A 15,648-nucleotide genomic window follows, 5' to 3' on the forward strand; every position below is an offset into this window, starting at 1 on the left:
CATCAAGCACGGAATTGCTAGTCTGTTGAGGGAAGTGATTGTCCCGCTCTACTCTGCGCTGGTGCGGCTTCACCTCGAGTACCGTGTGCAGTTCTAGGCACCACAGTACAGAAAGGATGTGAAACTGTTGGAGGGTGTCCAGAGAAGGGCTACAAAGATGGTCAAGGGCCTAGAGGGGAAGATATATAAGGAGCAGCTGAGGTCATTTGGTCTCTTCAGCCTTTAAGAGAGAAGGCTGAGGGGAGACCTCACCGCAGTCTACAGCTTCCTCACGAGGGGGAGTGGAGGGGCAGGCGCCGACCTATTCTCTTTAGTGACCAGTGATAGGACCTGCGGGAATGGTGTCAAGCTGTGACAGGGGAGGTTCAGGCTGGACATCAGGAAGAGATCCTTCACTGAGAGGGTTGTCTTGCACTGGAACAGGCTCCCGAGGGATGTAGTCACAGCACCAAGCCTGTCAGAGTTTAAGAAGCATTTGGATTGTGCACTTAGTCACATGATCTGAATTTTTGGGCAGACCTGTGCGGTGCCAGGAGTTGGACTTGGTGATCCTTTTGGGTCCCTTCCAACTTGGGATATTCTGTGATTCTATGGTTCTATGAAAATTTGATTCACCAGAAATAATATGTACCTGGTATTTTTCTGGTCTCTAGTGTTCAGGTGTTTTACATCGTTTGTGGTACATATGCTCAAATAAAGTCATTAAAGAATGCCAGGGGTTTTGAAAGAATTTAGTTTTTGTTTTTCTTTTGCACAGATGCCTGTCCTTGTCTCAAAGAATCAACATAAATATCTCTGTGTATCTGGTTTTGTTTGTTTGTTTATCTGTTTGTTTAATTTGAAACCACTTTCAGTAACTACTTAACTTGGATTTTTCAGCTTTTGAAAACCGGTTTTCATGAGACAGGTTCCTGACTGAAAATTGAACCTCTTTGTCCACATATATGTGGCTTATATGTTAGCTTGTGTTCATCCTATAAAATGTATAGTATCGGTATCAGTTTCCTATAATAAGGATTTTTCAAACTGTGGAATTGCCATCTGTGATTTTAAATTGAAAAATTGATAAAAAGGGAACTCCTCCATTTATTTGTGTAGGGAGAAGAATGTAAGTATTAACAAGTGTTGTATTGTTATTTATGCTTCTTGTAATGATATGTGACTTCTATTTCATTAAAAAATAACATAATTAATTTATGAATTGCCTTCTGTCTAAGAATTTAAAGTAGGAGCATGTAAGAAGGCAAAGTTCCATAGCTGTAACAGTGTAGGTCAAGATCTGATTTTTGAGAGATTGTATTACACATTTATTTTTCAGTTGGAATTGTTCCTTTTTGTCAGAAATTGAACAAAGACAATATGAAAACCAATACCATAGTATCTAATTTTAACTAATTCTACTGTCACATTTGCTTTGAACTAAGATAATTCTATTACATTCATTGGAATGTCTGAATTATGTGGAGGTAAATTGTTTATCATACAGAAGATTATGCATACCTATGAAAAATAATATATAGAAGTCATATAACAACAAAGAGAGATTATCCAATGCAGCAAAACGTCTAATGAGCATTTGCTGTGGGAATACAAGTATGGTTAAAAAAGGAGATGTCTATTCAGGGCAGAAAATACCCTGGAGCTAGCAATTAAATGTGGGATAACTTTCCTAAAAGCATTAACATTTGGGCTGTGGTTTGGTTTGAAAGTATATACAGAAGCAGAGTGTTTGGTTTGTTTTATAGCCTTGGACAAGTTTGTGGCTTCAATTTTCAATTTTCTTACCTTGTGTATCTTCAGAAACGCATAGCTAACCAAGGTGGCTAAAGTTCATAAAAGATATGTGGGTCATTCTGTGTAAATAAAGAATGAATTTGATTTATTTGTTTATTTTGTGTAGGTTTATGCCAATAAAACATGTCTGTTGATTTTAACTGTTTGCTTTCTTTTGGCTACAGGCTGACTGAGTGGGCTAGACTTGACTGGAAGGAGTCATTTTGCTGGGGAAATAGAGTAACTGTAGATCTGTCCCCACTCTACTGGCTGGGAAAAGCTGTGTGTTGCCAGGAGTAAGCCAACACTCAAGTCTGGGATGGTCCCTGGGGGCAAACATTCCTTTGTTTCTTCAGATGTTGGAATTTGTCTACAGTCAGTCAACTGAGGCACACATTAGCTTTTGTTTTTTCACTGCCTGAACAAGATTACACTTTTGCCTCACTTCATCTACTTTTGCCTGCTTTTTTATTTTATTATTTTCGTTTTCTTTGACTCCTTTTTCTCCTGGTTGTGGAAGAAAAGAGCACTGCTGATGTTCATTTAAATAATGTCAAAACCAATGGGACTTCTATGGCTGCCTTTGATCTTCACCCCAGTGTGTGTCATGTTGAATTCTAACTTCCTCCTGTGGATAACTGCACTGGCTATAAGATTTACTCTCATTGATGGTCAAGCACAATACCCAGTGGTTACCACGAATTATGGCAAAATACGTGGTTTAAGAACACCTCTGCCCAATGAGATCCTTGGTCCAGTGGAACAGTATCTGGGTGTTCCTTATGCCTCTCCTCCAACTGGAGAAAGGCGATTTCAGCCTCCAGAACCTCCATCATCTTGGACGGGTGTCCGAAATGCCACACAGTTTGCTGCTGTTTGCCCACAGTACCTGGATGAGAGGTCACTGCTCAACGACATGCTGCCAGTCTGGTTTACAGCCAATCTGGATACTGTGGTGACATATGTTCAAGATCAAAATGAAGACTGCCTGTATTTGAATATCTATGTACCCACAGAGGATGGTAAGTACTCTAAGGAACACACTTCAGCTCACTCACCAGTTCCTGCATGAGTTGAGTAGCTAGGTCTTTAAAGCATCTTGCTCAGTTTCCCCCGTGTTTTATCTGTAGAAATGGATCATGTCCCTGAATATTCATCATAAAGAATACTTTGCAGATTGAACATGTTTGCATGAATTCTCCTTCATGTATCAGTGCAACACCACAATTTCATTTGCAGCCAGTGGACAGGGTGTGTAATCTTACTTCTGAACTAGAGCTGAGTATCATACACAGGAGAGGAAAGAGGAACAGGGAAATAAACATTAACTAGAAGTAACTTTGTATTTTTCATTGCATGGATGGTACAAATGCTGCAGCATACTCATTTTAAAGGAGAATTCTCCCCTCTCCCTCTTTTTTTTTATTATTACTTTTTATTATTATTTTATTCTATTTTATTACCTTGGAGCTTATGGTTAACTTTGTTTGATTTTAGTATATGATAGAAAACTGTACAGTGGTTCAGTCTATAGGGGGTTTATTCCAGGATTTTTACATATGAAGCTTTTCAGTCCAACTTGGTTTTCTTCATTCATTACATGTAAAATGGAGTAAAAGTGCTTTTTATTACACAGAGCTGAACAGGTGTCCTTAAATTTTCATGTTTTCTTCATTCCTCTCTCAGGAGGACTACTATAAATCACCTTCATCCACAAAAAGGATGAACACAAATGGCAACACACAACACCTTGAAAGTTTTCATGATCTCGGTCTTAAATATTCTAGTGTTTTGGCATACTAGATATAACTTTTGAGGTGCAAAATGGTATTTCTTCTTACAGAAAACAAGAACTGTTTTCACCAATCCTCAAATGATTATAGTTTATATCCCAAGGAAATAAAAAACTCTTCTGGCAATTATATATAATATTCTGCTAAATGCCAGTTCTTTCAGCCACTTAGAATGTAGTTACTGGTGCATAAAGTGACAGATTTCTCCTAGATATGCAAATCCCTTCACTTCAGCTGAGGGTTTGATTTGCATAACTAAGGCATTGTTATTTCTCAGTAACCATACTCTAAATATGCAAATTTTGTTCTTTATTGTAATCCTTCTGACTTGATTGGCTTCTTTACTCAGAATTTCCAAGCTGTTTGGAAGCTTTAAACATACCACCTTTTTTTCCAGTTCTCATCAACTGAAGCAAAAACCTAAAAGCTAAAAATAAAGGGGTAAGGTTTGGGAATACTGGGAACACTGCAAACAGATACTATCAAGCTGCTTAAATCACAGGACTCTGAAAGACAAGGTGTGTGTAGGCTGCTCTGTATGTGTGTATATGTATGTGTGTTTATGTTCACGCCTGTGTATTTACTAGAAGGAGCCACTTGGTTCTTTCCCTCTTCTAGTTTCATTGCACTGTACCTCACTCCTAGGTTATTCTCAAATATATTTCCCATAATTCTGTATATTATGGATTTCGTCTGCAGCTTTTAATTTGTCACTATGGTGGTTTTGTCCTAAGAAAACATTTCAGGTTAAGAATTTAATTGTTCTCACTCTGCTAACTTCATGTCCTTTTAAAGGCCAATGTCATTACATTCATATATTCCTCTAATCTAGTAAAAATACGTTTCTTCCATTAAATAAAGAAGACAGAAAATTAGAAATGGAAAAAATATTTATATAAATTTCTAGAAGAATATTTTATATCAAGTGGGTAATAATAAAATACTGTGTGCTGACTGACTAACAGCCTATAAAATTCCTTGTATTGTGTGTAATAGCAAATGAGATTTGCTGTTAGCTTATAAATAAAAAGGACTGATAAATTTAATTGCACTCTTGTACACCTTTATGTCCACTTAACTTCTCATCATTTTAGATTTTATTTTATTTACACAAAATAACTTCTTATAATGGGAATCAATTGTCTTTTATATACTGACTCTCTCAGGAAAAAAAAAAAAAAAAGAGTATTTAGGTATTTAGTTGAATAAAATGACAGAAAAGATTTGGTGTTGGTAATGAGCTGAAGGCAAGATTGTTCCCATACAATATGACAAGTGTTTTTAACCAGCTCCAGCAGAGAACACGAAATTTCAAAATGAATATATGGAATACATGATGTTTTAATTGTACGCTGAAATTTTATCACTACTTAATTATAACTCAGTGTAGCTCTTTGGTAAGGAAAATATGCAACCTTCTGTTCATAAAGATGATTAAGGAGAACTGACCTACAAATCACACCTCCTAAGTTACTGTGTCTTCTAACCATAGTAAACATAAATAGCCTTAAATTGTAGTCCATACAATCTGATTAAACACATTAAGCTTCATTATATGAGTCATAGTTGGCAGAAATAAACTATGTTGCTACAGAGAGAGACCATGAAATTAGTTTTTGAAGCAAAGTCTCAAAGTGAGTGACTTTGAGTTAAATAAACAATTCCAATTCTTTCTCAAGTACAGATTTATGTAGAAAATCTTTGAAACTGTTTTATGTCTGCAATAAAAGGTGAATGGAATCATCCCAACCTAGTTAATGTTCTGACTATGAAACTTAATCTGAATCATTTTATGCCTTAAAAAAAAAAAAAAAAGAAAAAAAGAAAAAGACAAAAAACACCTTCAGTGAAAAGAATTGATGAACAACTCTAATGAATTAACTACGGCCACATGCAGTGCTTGCTTCAAACCAGTTCTAGGGAATTAATAACCAAATTGCAGCTCTTTTTTTTTTTTTTTTTTTTTTCCCCATAACATGACCTGTTTCTCATTGTTTCTGTGGTTTGGGCAAAAGGAACCAAATTTTGGTCATGTGCTTTGAATAATGAGCTGAAGAATAAACACACACATTAATTCATCTGATTTCAGAATAATTTCACTAGAATTCTGCCAGTATAAACTAATGGAAACAAGAGTAAAACCCAGGCCCTTTAACTGGATAGATAAGATTTATATATTTGAATCTTATATTTTATATTTTGTTTTATATATTTATTTATGTTTTATTATATATACTAAATGCTCATGATTCAGTTTAAAGAAACACATTGAAATTAAACAACACAAAATTCAATAGTTCCTTAAAATACCTGGAGCATCTAGGTAAAGGAATTAAAATGTCCATTAAACATTTTATATCTGCAATAGTCATTGACTTTTTTTTTTTTCCTGACCCATAAGTTCTGGATTTCAACATCAAATGGCAGTGGCTGAAAAACTTGTCAGAATTTTCTATATTAAAATATTCCTAAAAAAAAACAAAAAGGGTCCTTGTTTTTAGATTTGTTTTTTCTGTTTTAAGCAAAAATATTATTTATGGTAAAAATTAAAGCACATACCTAACAGAATGTTATGCAAATTATGTCCATGTAGACTTTTATTCTTTTGCTGATATTCACTGGAGAAATTGTTTGTACTGACACTTTCTGTAGAGTAACATTTATATTTCAGTAGGTAGAGTATTTTGGTGTTTGATTTTTTTTTCCTTTGACTTTGGAAGAGTTTTGCTACCACTCTAATCCATCAAGATATATTTGTTTTCTCATAATAAGTATAAACAATAAATAATATTTCTCACAATAAGTATAAACAAATAGGTGGTTATTTTAAAGATAAGAATAAGCAATAAAGAAATATTAATAAAAAAGTCTAATCTATAATCATAAGGAATTGAAAATGATAATTGAAAGTGATAATTGAAAGAAATATTTATAGTAAAATTAACACTCTGTCCAAACTGTTTTCTAAACATTTAGTTTGATTTTCTGAATAAACAATTTATAAAAATTTAAAAAATAAATTTGTGGGGAGTGTATGTTGCATTGTCTGCTTTTCCAGTTACTATAAACTGCAATTTTCCGCAAGAATACATGAATGTCAGAGGTCATCTAGGGAAATGATATTAAGGACAGCCTGTTTATTATAACTTCAGTCTGAATATAGGTTTATCTGCAGTGGAAATGCTGGATTGAAGAGGACACAGACTGTTAATCGGCTGTGCTTAATCCCTGGCCTTTATCATCTGAATCTGTGGATGCTGAAGGAGATTGCTAACTCGTATCATAAATGGGAAAAATATATAGCAAAAAGCTATATATTTAAAAGAACTTTAATAAGTTATATATATAAAAGAACTTTAATTTGGATTTCTTTCATGGTAAATTTAAAAGTTGTATTAATATTAGGTTGAGATAAAAAAAAATCTAAAACATCTTTTTGTTGTTTAAAACCTTCTCTCTTCAAATCCAAAAAAGAAAATGAAACAAAAAAGGATTTTTTTGTAAACATATATATATTACTTACTTTGTTATATGGGAAAAGGGTACATTTTATACAAGTGGGTAGCTAGTAAGCCACCATACATCTACTAGGGATTGATTCATGAAGTATTTGGAATCTTCAGAGAACTGCTCAATAAAAATACTCTGTGAGCTTCTGTATCATTTACAATCACAATAAATACTGCTAAAGTGACAACAAAAAGTGATAGGTAATGATACATATTAAGGCTGAAGGGGTAGGTCATGATTTTTTCATTAGAATAGAGAAATTGAGAATGCTGTCCAGGATTAGTGATGTATACAACTGTAGGGTACTGGGAAGAAACAAAGTCTTGGGTAACAGCAAAGAGATCAACAGTATTCCTTCTCTGAGCAGTAGTATGGAGGAAAGGTACTTGCTTCTTTAGACTCTGTTTCTAGTTAAATAAGCAATTAAGAAATCAACGACTTGATTAAAGCCAATAAAGAAGAGGTGTGTTAGGTGATTTCTATAACTTGCATGCTGTGCCACTTTTTGGGATTAGGCAGATGTCTGCTAAGTATATAGCTGGATGTTTGCAGCCTTCTTCACATCATTTCTGTTGAATTGCAGTGCCTGTTTAATTTGGAAAATGCTTTTTTATCAAAATTGCCCCTATAAAATTAAATTGATAAAAATCTGTTCAAAAATTTATCTTTAATCTTTTTTTTTTTTTTGGGGGGGGGGAGCGGAGAGAAAGACAAAGACAACAAGATGTCATCTTAACAATTATTTGAAGACATAAAAAAAAAAAAAGTAAGCTATCCAGTGGTTTCTTTATTAATATGAGGAATAAAGGTACCTATATAAAAATAGTAACAGAATGAAAGATATATGTAATTTTTATTAAGTTTCTACAGTCTTGATCCTCCTAGAATTTATATAATTTCAAGTTTCAGTACATGTGTATCTGGAATTTATCAGGTAATCTCAAAAATGCAATTTTTCTATTGTATTTCTATTTCTATCGTATTCTACTTCTATTTTCTGTTTTTGTAAATGTAAGTAGCTATGTAAGAAATCAAATCCAGGTTTTATGTACATATCCTGAAGAAATCCAAAAACTAATATCTGTAGTTTTGATACTTCCTGAAAATCTTTATGTGGTTTTTAAAATCAATTATAATTTGTGTACTCGATATAGAAACATAGAGTTTTACTTCTCATTTGATGTATTTAGTTATATTTAAAATACAGGAGTTTATTTTTTTAAATATATTTAGTTTTTTATTTTATAGGTGATAATGTTTGAACACTTTCGTATTACAATTAATGTTTTTCTTCAACAAAAAAGAATATAACAACAGTTTGTTTTCATTTTTAAGATTGTCACAGTTTCTGTCAATACCTTTCAGTCAATTTCTGTCTTCTTTGGAAAGTTGCATATTGAGTATCAAAATTGCCTTGTTACTCAAATATATTTCAGTCATACAGTACAAAAATTATGCACAAATAGAAGTATCCCTTTTTAAAAAGCTTGTGTAGCTATCCAAACTGAGAGGTATTAATGATAGATAACAATTATAAGATGAAATGCTAATGCTGGAATTACTGCATATAATCCCAGTCAAAAAGAACCACAAAATTTAACAACAGAGAGAAAATCATTTTCTATTGTGAAAGATAGAGTTCCCATTGTGTCAGAACACCTCAAGCCTTTCACTGCAAGGGTTCAACATATCCCCTCTTCTTAATCAAAAAAAATATTGCAGCATCTGTGAGAAAGAAGAAGGCATATGTCTCACTACCCTCTGCCTACTAGGATAAAGCTATGGGTAATCCAGGCCCTTATTTCACATTGTTGCTTTTAACAGTCACAAATGCCTTCTGACAGCAAAGAACAGGACTCTAATCTAGATGAAATAAAGTTCTTAAATCCTTAGAGATAAACTCAGATTTAGTTGCTGATTTCAAAATGTTTGTTCTTCCCTTCTAGAGTTGCCCATTCCACAGGCACTTTACAGGATTGTACCCAAATGGCTTTTTCAGGAATTGATATTCAATGAAGCCTAGAAAGAAGGCTCAGGATTCAATATGGCATTATCTAATCTGAACAGGACTTTTGGCAGAATTCCCCAGAGTCTCATCATTGCTTCATGCTGAAAAACCTGCTGGATGGGGGGGAATGTCCTTTAAAATGTTATAAATTAATGCTTCTACCACAAAGAGAAATTAATGTTATCATCCTTTTAGTCAAAGAACAGTGCCTTTGGAGATGTAGAGGCTGTGCCATTTGGCTCTGTGATGAAAAAAAAAAAAACAACAGTCTTTAGTCATGTGGGTCATGAGACAGATCAGACAGGTGATTTTACTTCATTCTGCCCATTGACTCCCAATAGTCTTGTTAGAGTGCTTTTTTGTTTGTTTGTTTTGTTTTGTTTCTTTTTTCTTTTTTTTAACATTTTCCTCTGCATTCCTGCAAAACATTCCTATATATGCTGGCCCTGTCTACTGTGCGTCTTCTTGCTTTCTTCCAAAACACATAACAATCTGACATCTAAAACTGAGGGTTTCTGTTCTACAAGCAGTGGAGTAGGTCCTTGGCAGATGTCTGTTTAGTGGATACTAAAAATACTCTGACATTAGTAGCATCTTGATTACACCATTTCGACTAGCTTTGATTTCATTCCACCTATAAAATTACACTGGAAAAAATAAGGCTTTCTGATCTCATTAATCTTGTTTCAGTTTTTATTTTGTTTTGTTTTGTTGCATAGGTCTGCACACTTATTGAAAGTTATTTGTATCTTTTTGTTCTGGTTTGGTTCACTTAGTACATTAAGTGCAGCTTCAGACAAAACCGACATTTGCTGAATAGCTCAACTAACTAGCAAGGTTCATGAATCAGTCTGCATCTGTGGAAATACTTAAAGGAATTATCCTTTTTCTGATTAGCAGGGATCTGACCTGTTATAACCCTCAGAGATAATAGAGTCTTGGAGTGTTTTTCCAAGAAAAGCATGCTTTCACTGGACATTTAAAAGTAGACTGGAAGAGAAGTAGATAAAGAAAGAAAGAAAGAAAGAAAGAACAACAATGTGGCAGTCATGGGTAATGTGTGAACCAAACAACTATTCATTTCTGCTCTATAAATATTTAATTATCTACTAAATAAGTCAAGAAATTAAAAAAAAAAAAACATGCTCCTGAACATTGCAACATTGCACTGTACTTTGTTTTGTCATCCTTTTTAAAATGAAAGAATAACTCCAGCATTCAATTCTTCACCTCAGTGCTTCTTGCTTATAATTCCAGATAAGCATAATATTCTCCAAATGACAGATAAGGAATTAAATGTTCACATTTTGTGATGACAATGCATTAATTTTTAGCCAAATAGGAAAAAAAAAAAAAAAAAGATATTTGTGTATGTGATATTATCATCTGAGGGAATATGGATGTATTTGTTTTCTTAATATTTAGGGCTTTTTTTAGTGTGGAGGTTGCTCTTGCTCTTCTGTTACACAAAGAGACAAAGAATAAGAAATAATTATCGCAAAACCATGAACATGAACTAATGCTTACAGCTATCTGCTGGTGCTGATGTGTTAAAAATCCATTATAGAAATGTTATAATAAAAGAAAAATTTATCTTTTAAAGTTCTTGCTGTAGGCATACGTCTAGTGAAGAATAAATTTATTTGCAATGGTAAGCCAACTTCCTACACTATGTATAGGGAATTTTAGTCAAAAATAGGATTTCTAGTGTCTTGTTCCAAACTAGTTATTATCGCTGGGTTGTTGTTAAATAGATTTTCAATTGATAGGGCATGACATATTTAATCTAATGGAGAGAAATTACTTTGTGCTGATTCAAATGAATATCTGATAATCACTTGTAATGTTTACAAGCCATCATAGCTGGAAATCCTGGATACATTGTCTGATTTAGTAAATATTCAGTTACGCAAATGAAAGCCCAATCCAAAAATATAAATTTTATCCTCTTACAAATAACTTAGAATCTAATTATCTTTTATGTGGTATTTTTAGTGTGGCTAGAAAATTTTAAGCAGTTAATTCTGCATTCGCAATACTGTCCCAATGGTTCTGCTTTCACTTGCTATTCATGCTTTATTCATCCAGCAGAGGGAGCACAAGTTTCCAGCAAACTCATTTTTTAAGAGCTTTGCAAATGGTGCTGGTGAATTCAGTAGAAAAAAAACATACAGACATGTCCTGGTTAATGCCCCTAAAATAGATCAGAAGGGATCCTGTCTACCTTTGCAAACCTGAAAATTAATAACACTGTGAGTGTTGGTTCTATTTTTGTGGAGAGAGGAATTTATGTACAAAATAAAACCTATCCAATTAAAACATGCAATCACACTGACGAATTTACACCAAAGTTTTTATTTTTATTTTTTAAATTAAATGATGAAGTTTTAAATGAGAAGCATACTGAGAATGCACCAGTTAAACCATTAAATAGCAAATGACACTACTTGATTTTAAACTCATTGAATAGCAGAACTGATTCTAAAGTAGAAAAAAAGAATGGTCTGTTAAGTTATGGTGAGTTAACTGCAACATTTTACTTAAAAAAGGAATCATTCTTTACTCCTAATTTATAGCCTTGATTTAGACAGAGTCAGATTTTTGTCAATGAATGCCATTGACTCTCCATTTTCTTTTTTTTTTTTTTATATGCAAAACACCAAAGCATTTTGCACCCTTCTATTTCACCAAGGCAAAAAACGTAAAGCATGCCTAAGTTTCTGCCTCACTAATAATATAGAGAGTTTAGTTTTCACTGTCATCATGCTGGAGTTAAGTTATATTAAGTCATGCAAATTGCCAAATTGCAAAAATAAGGGTTTCCCCTTCAAAATACCCTGCTTCCAGACATAATGTAGGTCCTTTAAAAGGACTGGTACATTAGTGTTCTTGCTGATTTGAGATGCTTTTCTCATCAGGACTCTTTCTACCTTACGTTGTAGGTAAGGTAAGGGTTCTTGTGCTGCCTTTAGAGAATAGGTACAAGAGGCTGAGTAGTAGTAATTGATGACTAGGGTGTGTCTGTGTGAGTTGGATCACATCAGATGTTTACTATGATGGCATCTAAAACCATGCATATGGCATAATTATTATGCTTAGTCACTAACAATTACCTCAAAATATATTTAAGTCAAAGAAAATGACACAAACGTACAAAAGAGAACAGTTTAGTATGACAGTCTCTCAGTGGGATTATTTGAATAAAACAGATTGAAGAAAGAACTGAATACAAATAAATGCAGTAATATGAACTATAAATAAATAAATAAATAATCTAACAATCCACCATGGATGGCTTATTCTTTATTTTAATTAACAAGGGATTATTCATAATACCTTCAGACCTATTCCCAGAACAAAAATATGGTATATGGACTGAATAGGTAAATTTTTATTCTTAACTGTATCTGTTTTTGTTGTTTTGTTTTGTTGTTTTTGTTGTTGTTGTTTTTAACCATTTTCACAGTAAACCACTACGGGATTTTCAAACTGCATTTCTTTTCTCTTTCTTCAGTCTAACTATTTGTTGCAACTTCTTGTCGTTACTGAGTTCTGTCATGGTCTCTTTGCTCACATTACAAGTGAATGTCATATGTACACAAGATACAGCCTCAATTTCAATTTCCACAAAAAATGTTATCCAGATCTTTTTCATTATCTCTTGTTTTACTAAAGTTGCAAGAAGAAGCAAAAGCTGAGAAAACATCAGTAAGGTGTCTTAAGTAATTTTTGGAAGGGAGACAACTACCAAATAGGTGGACCAGAAAATGAGCTATTTAGTGGGTGTTAATGAAACAGGTGTATGAGGGAACCTGCTTTTCTTTCACATCTTAGTCCCTCTGTACTGCATTCCTTCAGAGGGACACTGCAGCTATGCTTAGCAGTTTGCATTTGTACTGCAGGAAACTATGAGGATCTTATGAGGTCCATGGTTGTACATTGGAATTTTCTTTAATTTAGTTCTTATGGTTTTGTTGGTTTGGGTTTGGTTTGTTTCTATTTCATTTTCCATTTTTATTCAAGCAACTTGCTCACAACTTGGTTATCATCATGAAATGTTTGTCCTACATCCCATTGTATGAATGTGCCCAACAAGTATTTGGGATATTGCAAGACTTGAGGCAGGGATAATATTCAGATATTGCAAGCATTAATTCTCTAAGTGCATCCAGTGGCCTTAAAAATGTATATACATCTAGGAAGGTAGTGAAAGATCTCCATCATGTAACACCTGTCTTGCAGTCAATTGACAATTCAAGTAGTCATTTAATCTTTTTGCACCTTTGAGAATATGGCCTGTAATACTTAAGATAATTTTCTCTTACATTTACATAATTGAAGAGGTTAGTAAGTAATGATAAGTGTAAAAAATACCAGCATATATCAAGCTTTAAAAATATTATGAAATAGTTTATGTCTCTTGTGAGTGTTGCTTCCACACGTTTCCGAATAGTGTATCAAACTTCTAAATGTATGCTATTTTACCTTACTTGTTTTGCTAATAATACTAATTATGTTAACACAAATAATAATCAGGATGGCTTTAGTATTGTGATTATTAACTGACTTTTTAAAAAATCTAAATATGTAGCTTTTGGTTTTGCTTCTCTCTCTCTACCCGCCGCCCCCCTTTTCCTCTTGTGATCCTCTTTCTTCTTTGCCTCAACAAAAATAAGATAGTTGCTATCATATCCTAAAACCAGATGACAAACCTTTTTTTTCTCCTTTTTTTTTTCTGCATTATAAGTGGGTTTATTTTAAAGGATTTTTTTTCATCCTGAACCACTGAATTATTTCTTTGTGTGATATTTTACCACAAGTAAGCTAGTTTCTTGGCTGTTTTGTCATTTTAAGTTTCTTGTGTAAATATTTGGTGGTACCATACACAACTCACAATTTACCTTCTCCATTTTATGTACAGGCTCATAACAACTTTATTTCTAAATACACAGGGGTGAAGCAAAATTACCTGAGTTTTCATTCATTTAATTATTTATTTTCCCTACCAAATGTACTGTATTTTACAGGGTTTGATTTAGATGATTTTACTCACCTTTTATATCTACAGATTTCAGTATGTGCTTCCGCTGCACCATGTTTGCTAAGATTTTTTGTTATTATTATTTCTTAAGGCTTGTTTTATTTCAATTTATTTTATTTTGTCTTAAAGTCTTGTTTGCCTTAGGCAACATTTTATTGTGAAACTTTTTTTTTTTTGAGAAGAACTGGAAGAGTATTTTGTCATATTTGCTTAATTCCCCCCCCCCCCCCCAAAAAAAAAAAAAAATCTATTCCTTAGAGTTCTAATTTCTCTTCATTTTTTTTTCTTCCCTATAAACAAGTTCCTATTAAGTTAGGCTGTTACAGGAACATTGTTGATACTGATTTCTTTCCTAGGTAAAGACCCATAAAATATGAGTTGTCAGGAATTCAGAAAATTTGATTTCTCTCTAAAGTGATGTGATCTGGGATATGTAGAAAGATTATTTCTATACTTGTTGGTGTGAGTAATCTCAACAGGTGAGAACTTTACAAGACAGTTTTTCTAATCAATGCAGTAGACAGATTTCATAGAGTCTGAGGGGAACTGAGAGTATTTCGTACAGCTATCCCATGAAATTATAGATAGACAATCTGCTGCCTTTGTGCCTCAGTTGCCCATTTAGAAAATGAGGATCCAAATGGCTTTTTCTGATTTGGATTAGAACAATTGCAAGAAGGAAATGTCTCTGGGTGGTAAAAGGCTTTACTACCATTATACCGTGATGATTTTAAAAAATATATCAGTAGAGGTTTAAAATTGGGGCATCTAAAAGTTGATTAGGCTCATTGACAGATAGAGGAGTTTAAGCTTGCTATCAACATTTACATTTAATCCTTTGCTTTCAATGTTCACAAAGAAAGGAGTGTTTTTGTTTTGTTTGTTTGTTTGTTTTTCCAAGAGATAGAAGACATGCTATAGGAAATAAGACTTATACTAGATCCTAAGACATTTAGATATTGAAAGATGGGGAAAACTTAGTGGTTGGATAAGGCATATAAGACGCCATTCTAATGTATTTAAAGTCAGAAGAGGTCAGGTAGCTTAACGATGAATGAAAGAAAAGCTGTTAGTAACATGTGTTGCATAGTTAATAGTCTTATTTTTTTTTTCACAAAGCTTATCAAAAGCATGAATGACAGCAAAGCATATAATAAAATTAAGTAGTCAGAAATGGATTTTGGAAGAAAGTATGCTGTTTGCATGCTTATTCAACATAATGGTTTGGAAAATTTTTATCAGTCTTTTAAGTTTCTTTACTGTCTTTCAAGTAATAAAGAAATTACTCCTGAGTACAATATAAAGTGTTTGCTCTAACAGACCTGCCAGGTGGCTGTGACCTAGTTGGTGTAATTCTTGCAGATCATTCTGAAATGCATATTTCTTATGACATATAAACACTCTCCTCAGACTGGATCTAATGAGATATGTACTTGTACATTGGTCCAGCACTTTTGGAATTCCAAATGATTTTTTTAAGCACAAAATTTGTTTAGTGTCCTTTTTCAGTGAGCTAAGGCAGT

The 15,648-nt window shown here is 33.4% G+C and overlaps 1 protein-coding gene across 16 annotated transcripts in view; it reads left to right on the top strand.

Annotated features, from left to right (window-relative positions):
- Positions 1-15,648, top strand: part of NLGN4X (neuroligin 4 X-linked) — a 194,871-nt gene that overhangs the window by 60,443 nt on the left and 118,780 nt on the right. For all 16 annotated transcript variants that reach the window (XM_080586802.1, XM_080586803.1, XM_080586808.1 and 13 more), the window contains one exon: positions 1,959-2,795. In XM_080586802.1, coding sequence (XP_080442928.1) covers positions 2,324-2,795 — 472 coding nt within the window. In that variant the 5' untranslated portion in view covers positions 1,959-2,323. The remainder of the gene's footprint in view (positions 1-1,958; positions 2,796-15,648) is intronic.

The sequence above is a fragment of the Anser brachyrhynchus genome, assembly GCF_964034855.1.
Source record: "Anser brachyrhynchus genome assembly, chromosome: 1".
NCBI classification, from domain to species: Eukaryota; Metazoa; Chordata; class Aves; order Anseriformes; family Anatidae; genus Anser; species Anser brachyrhynchus.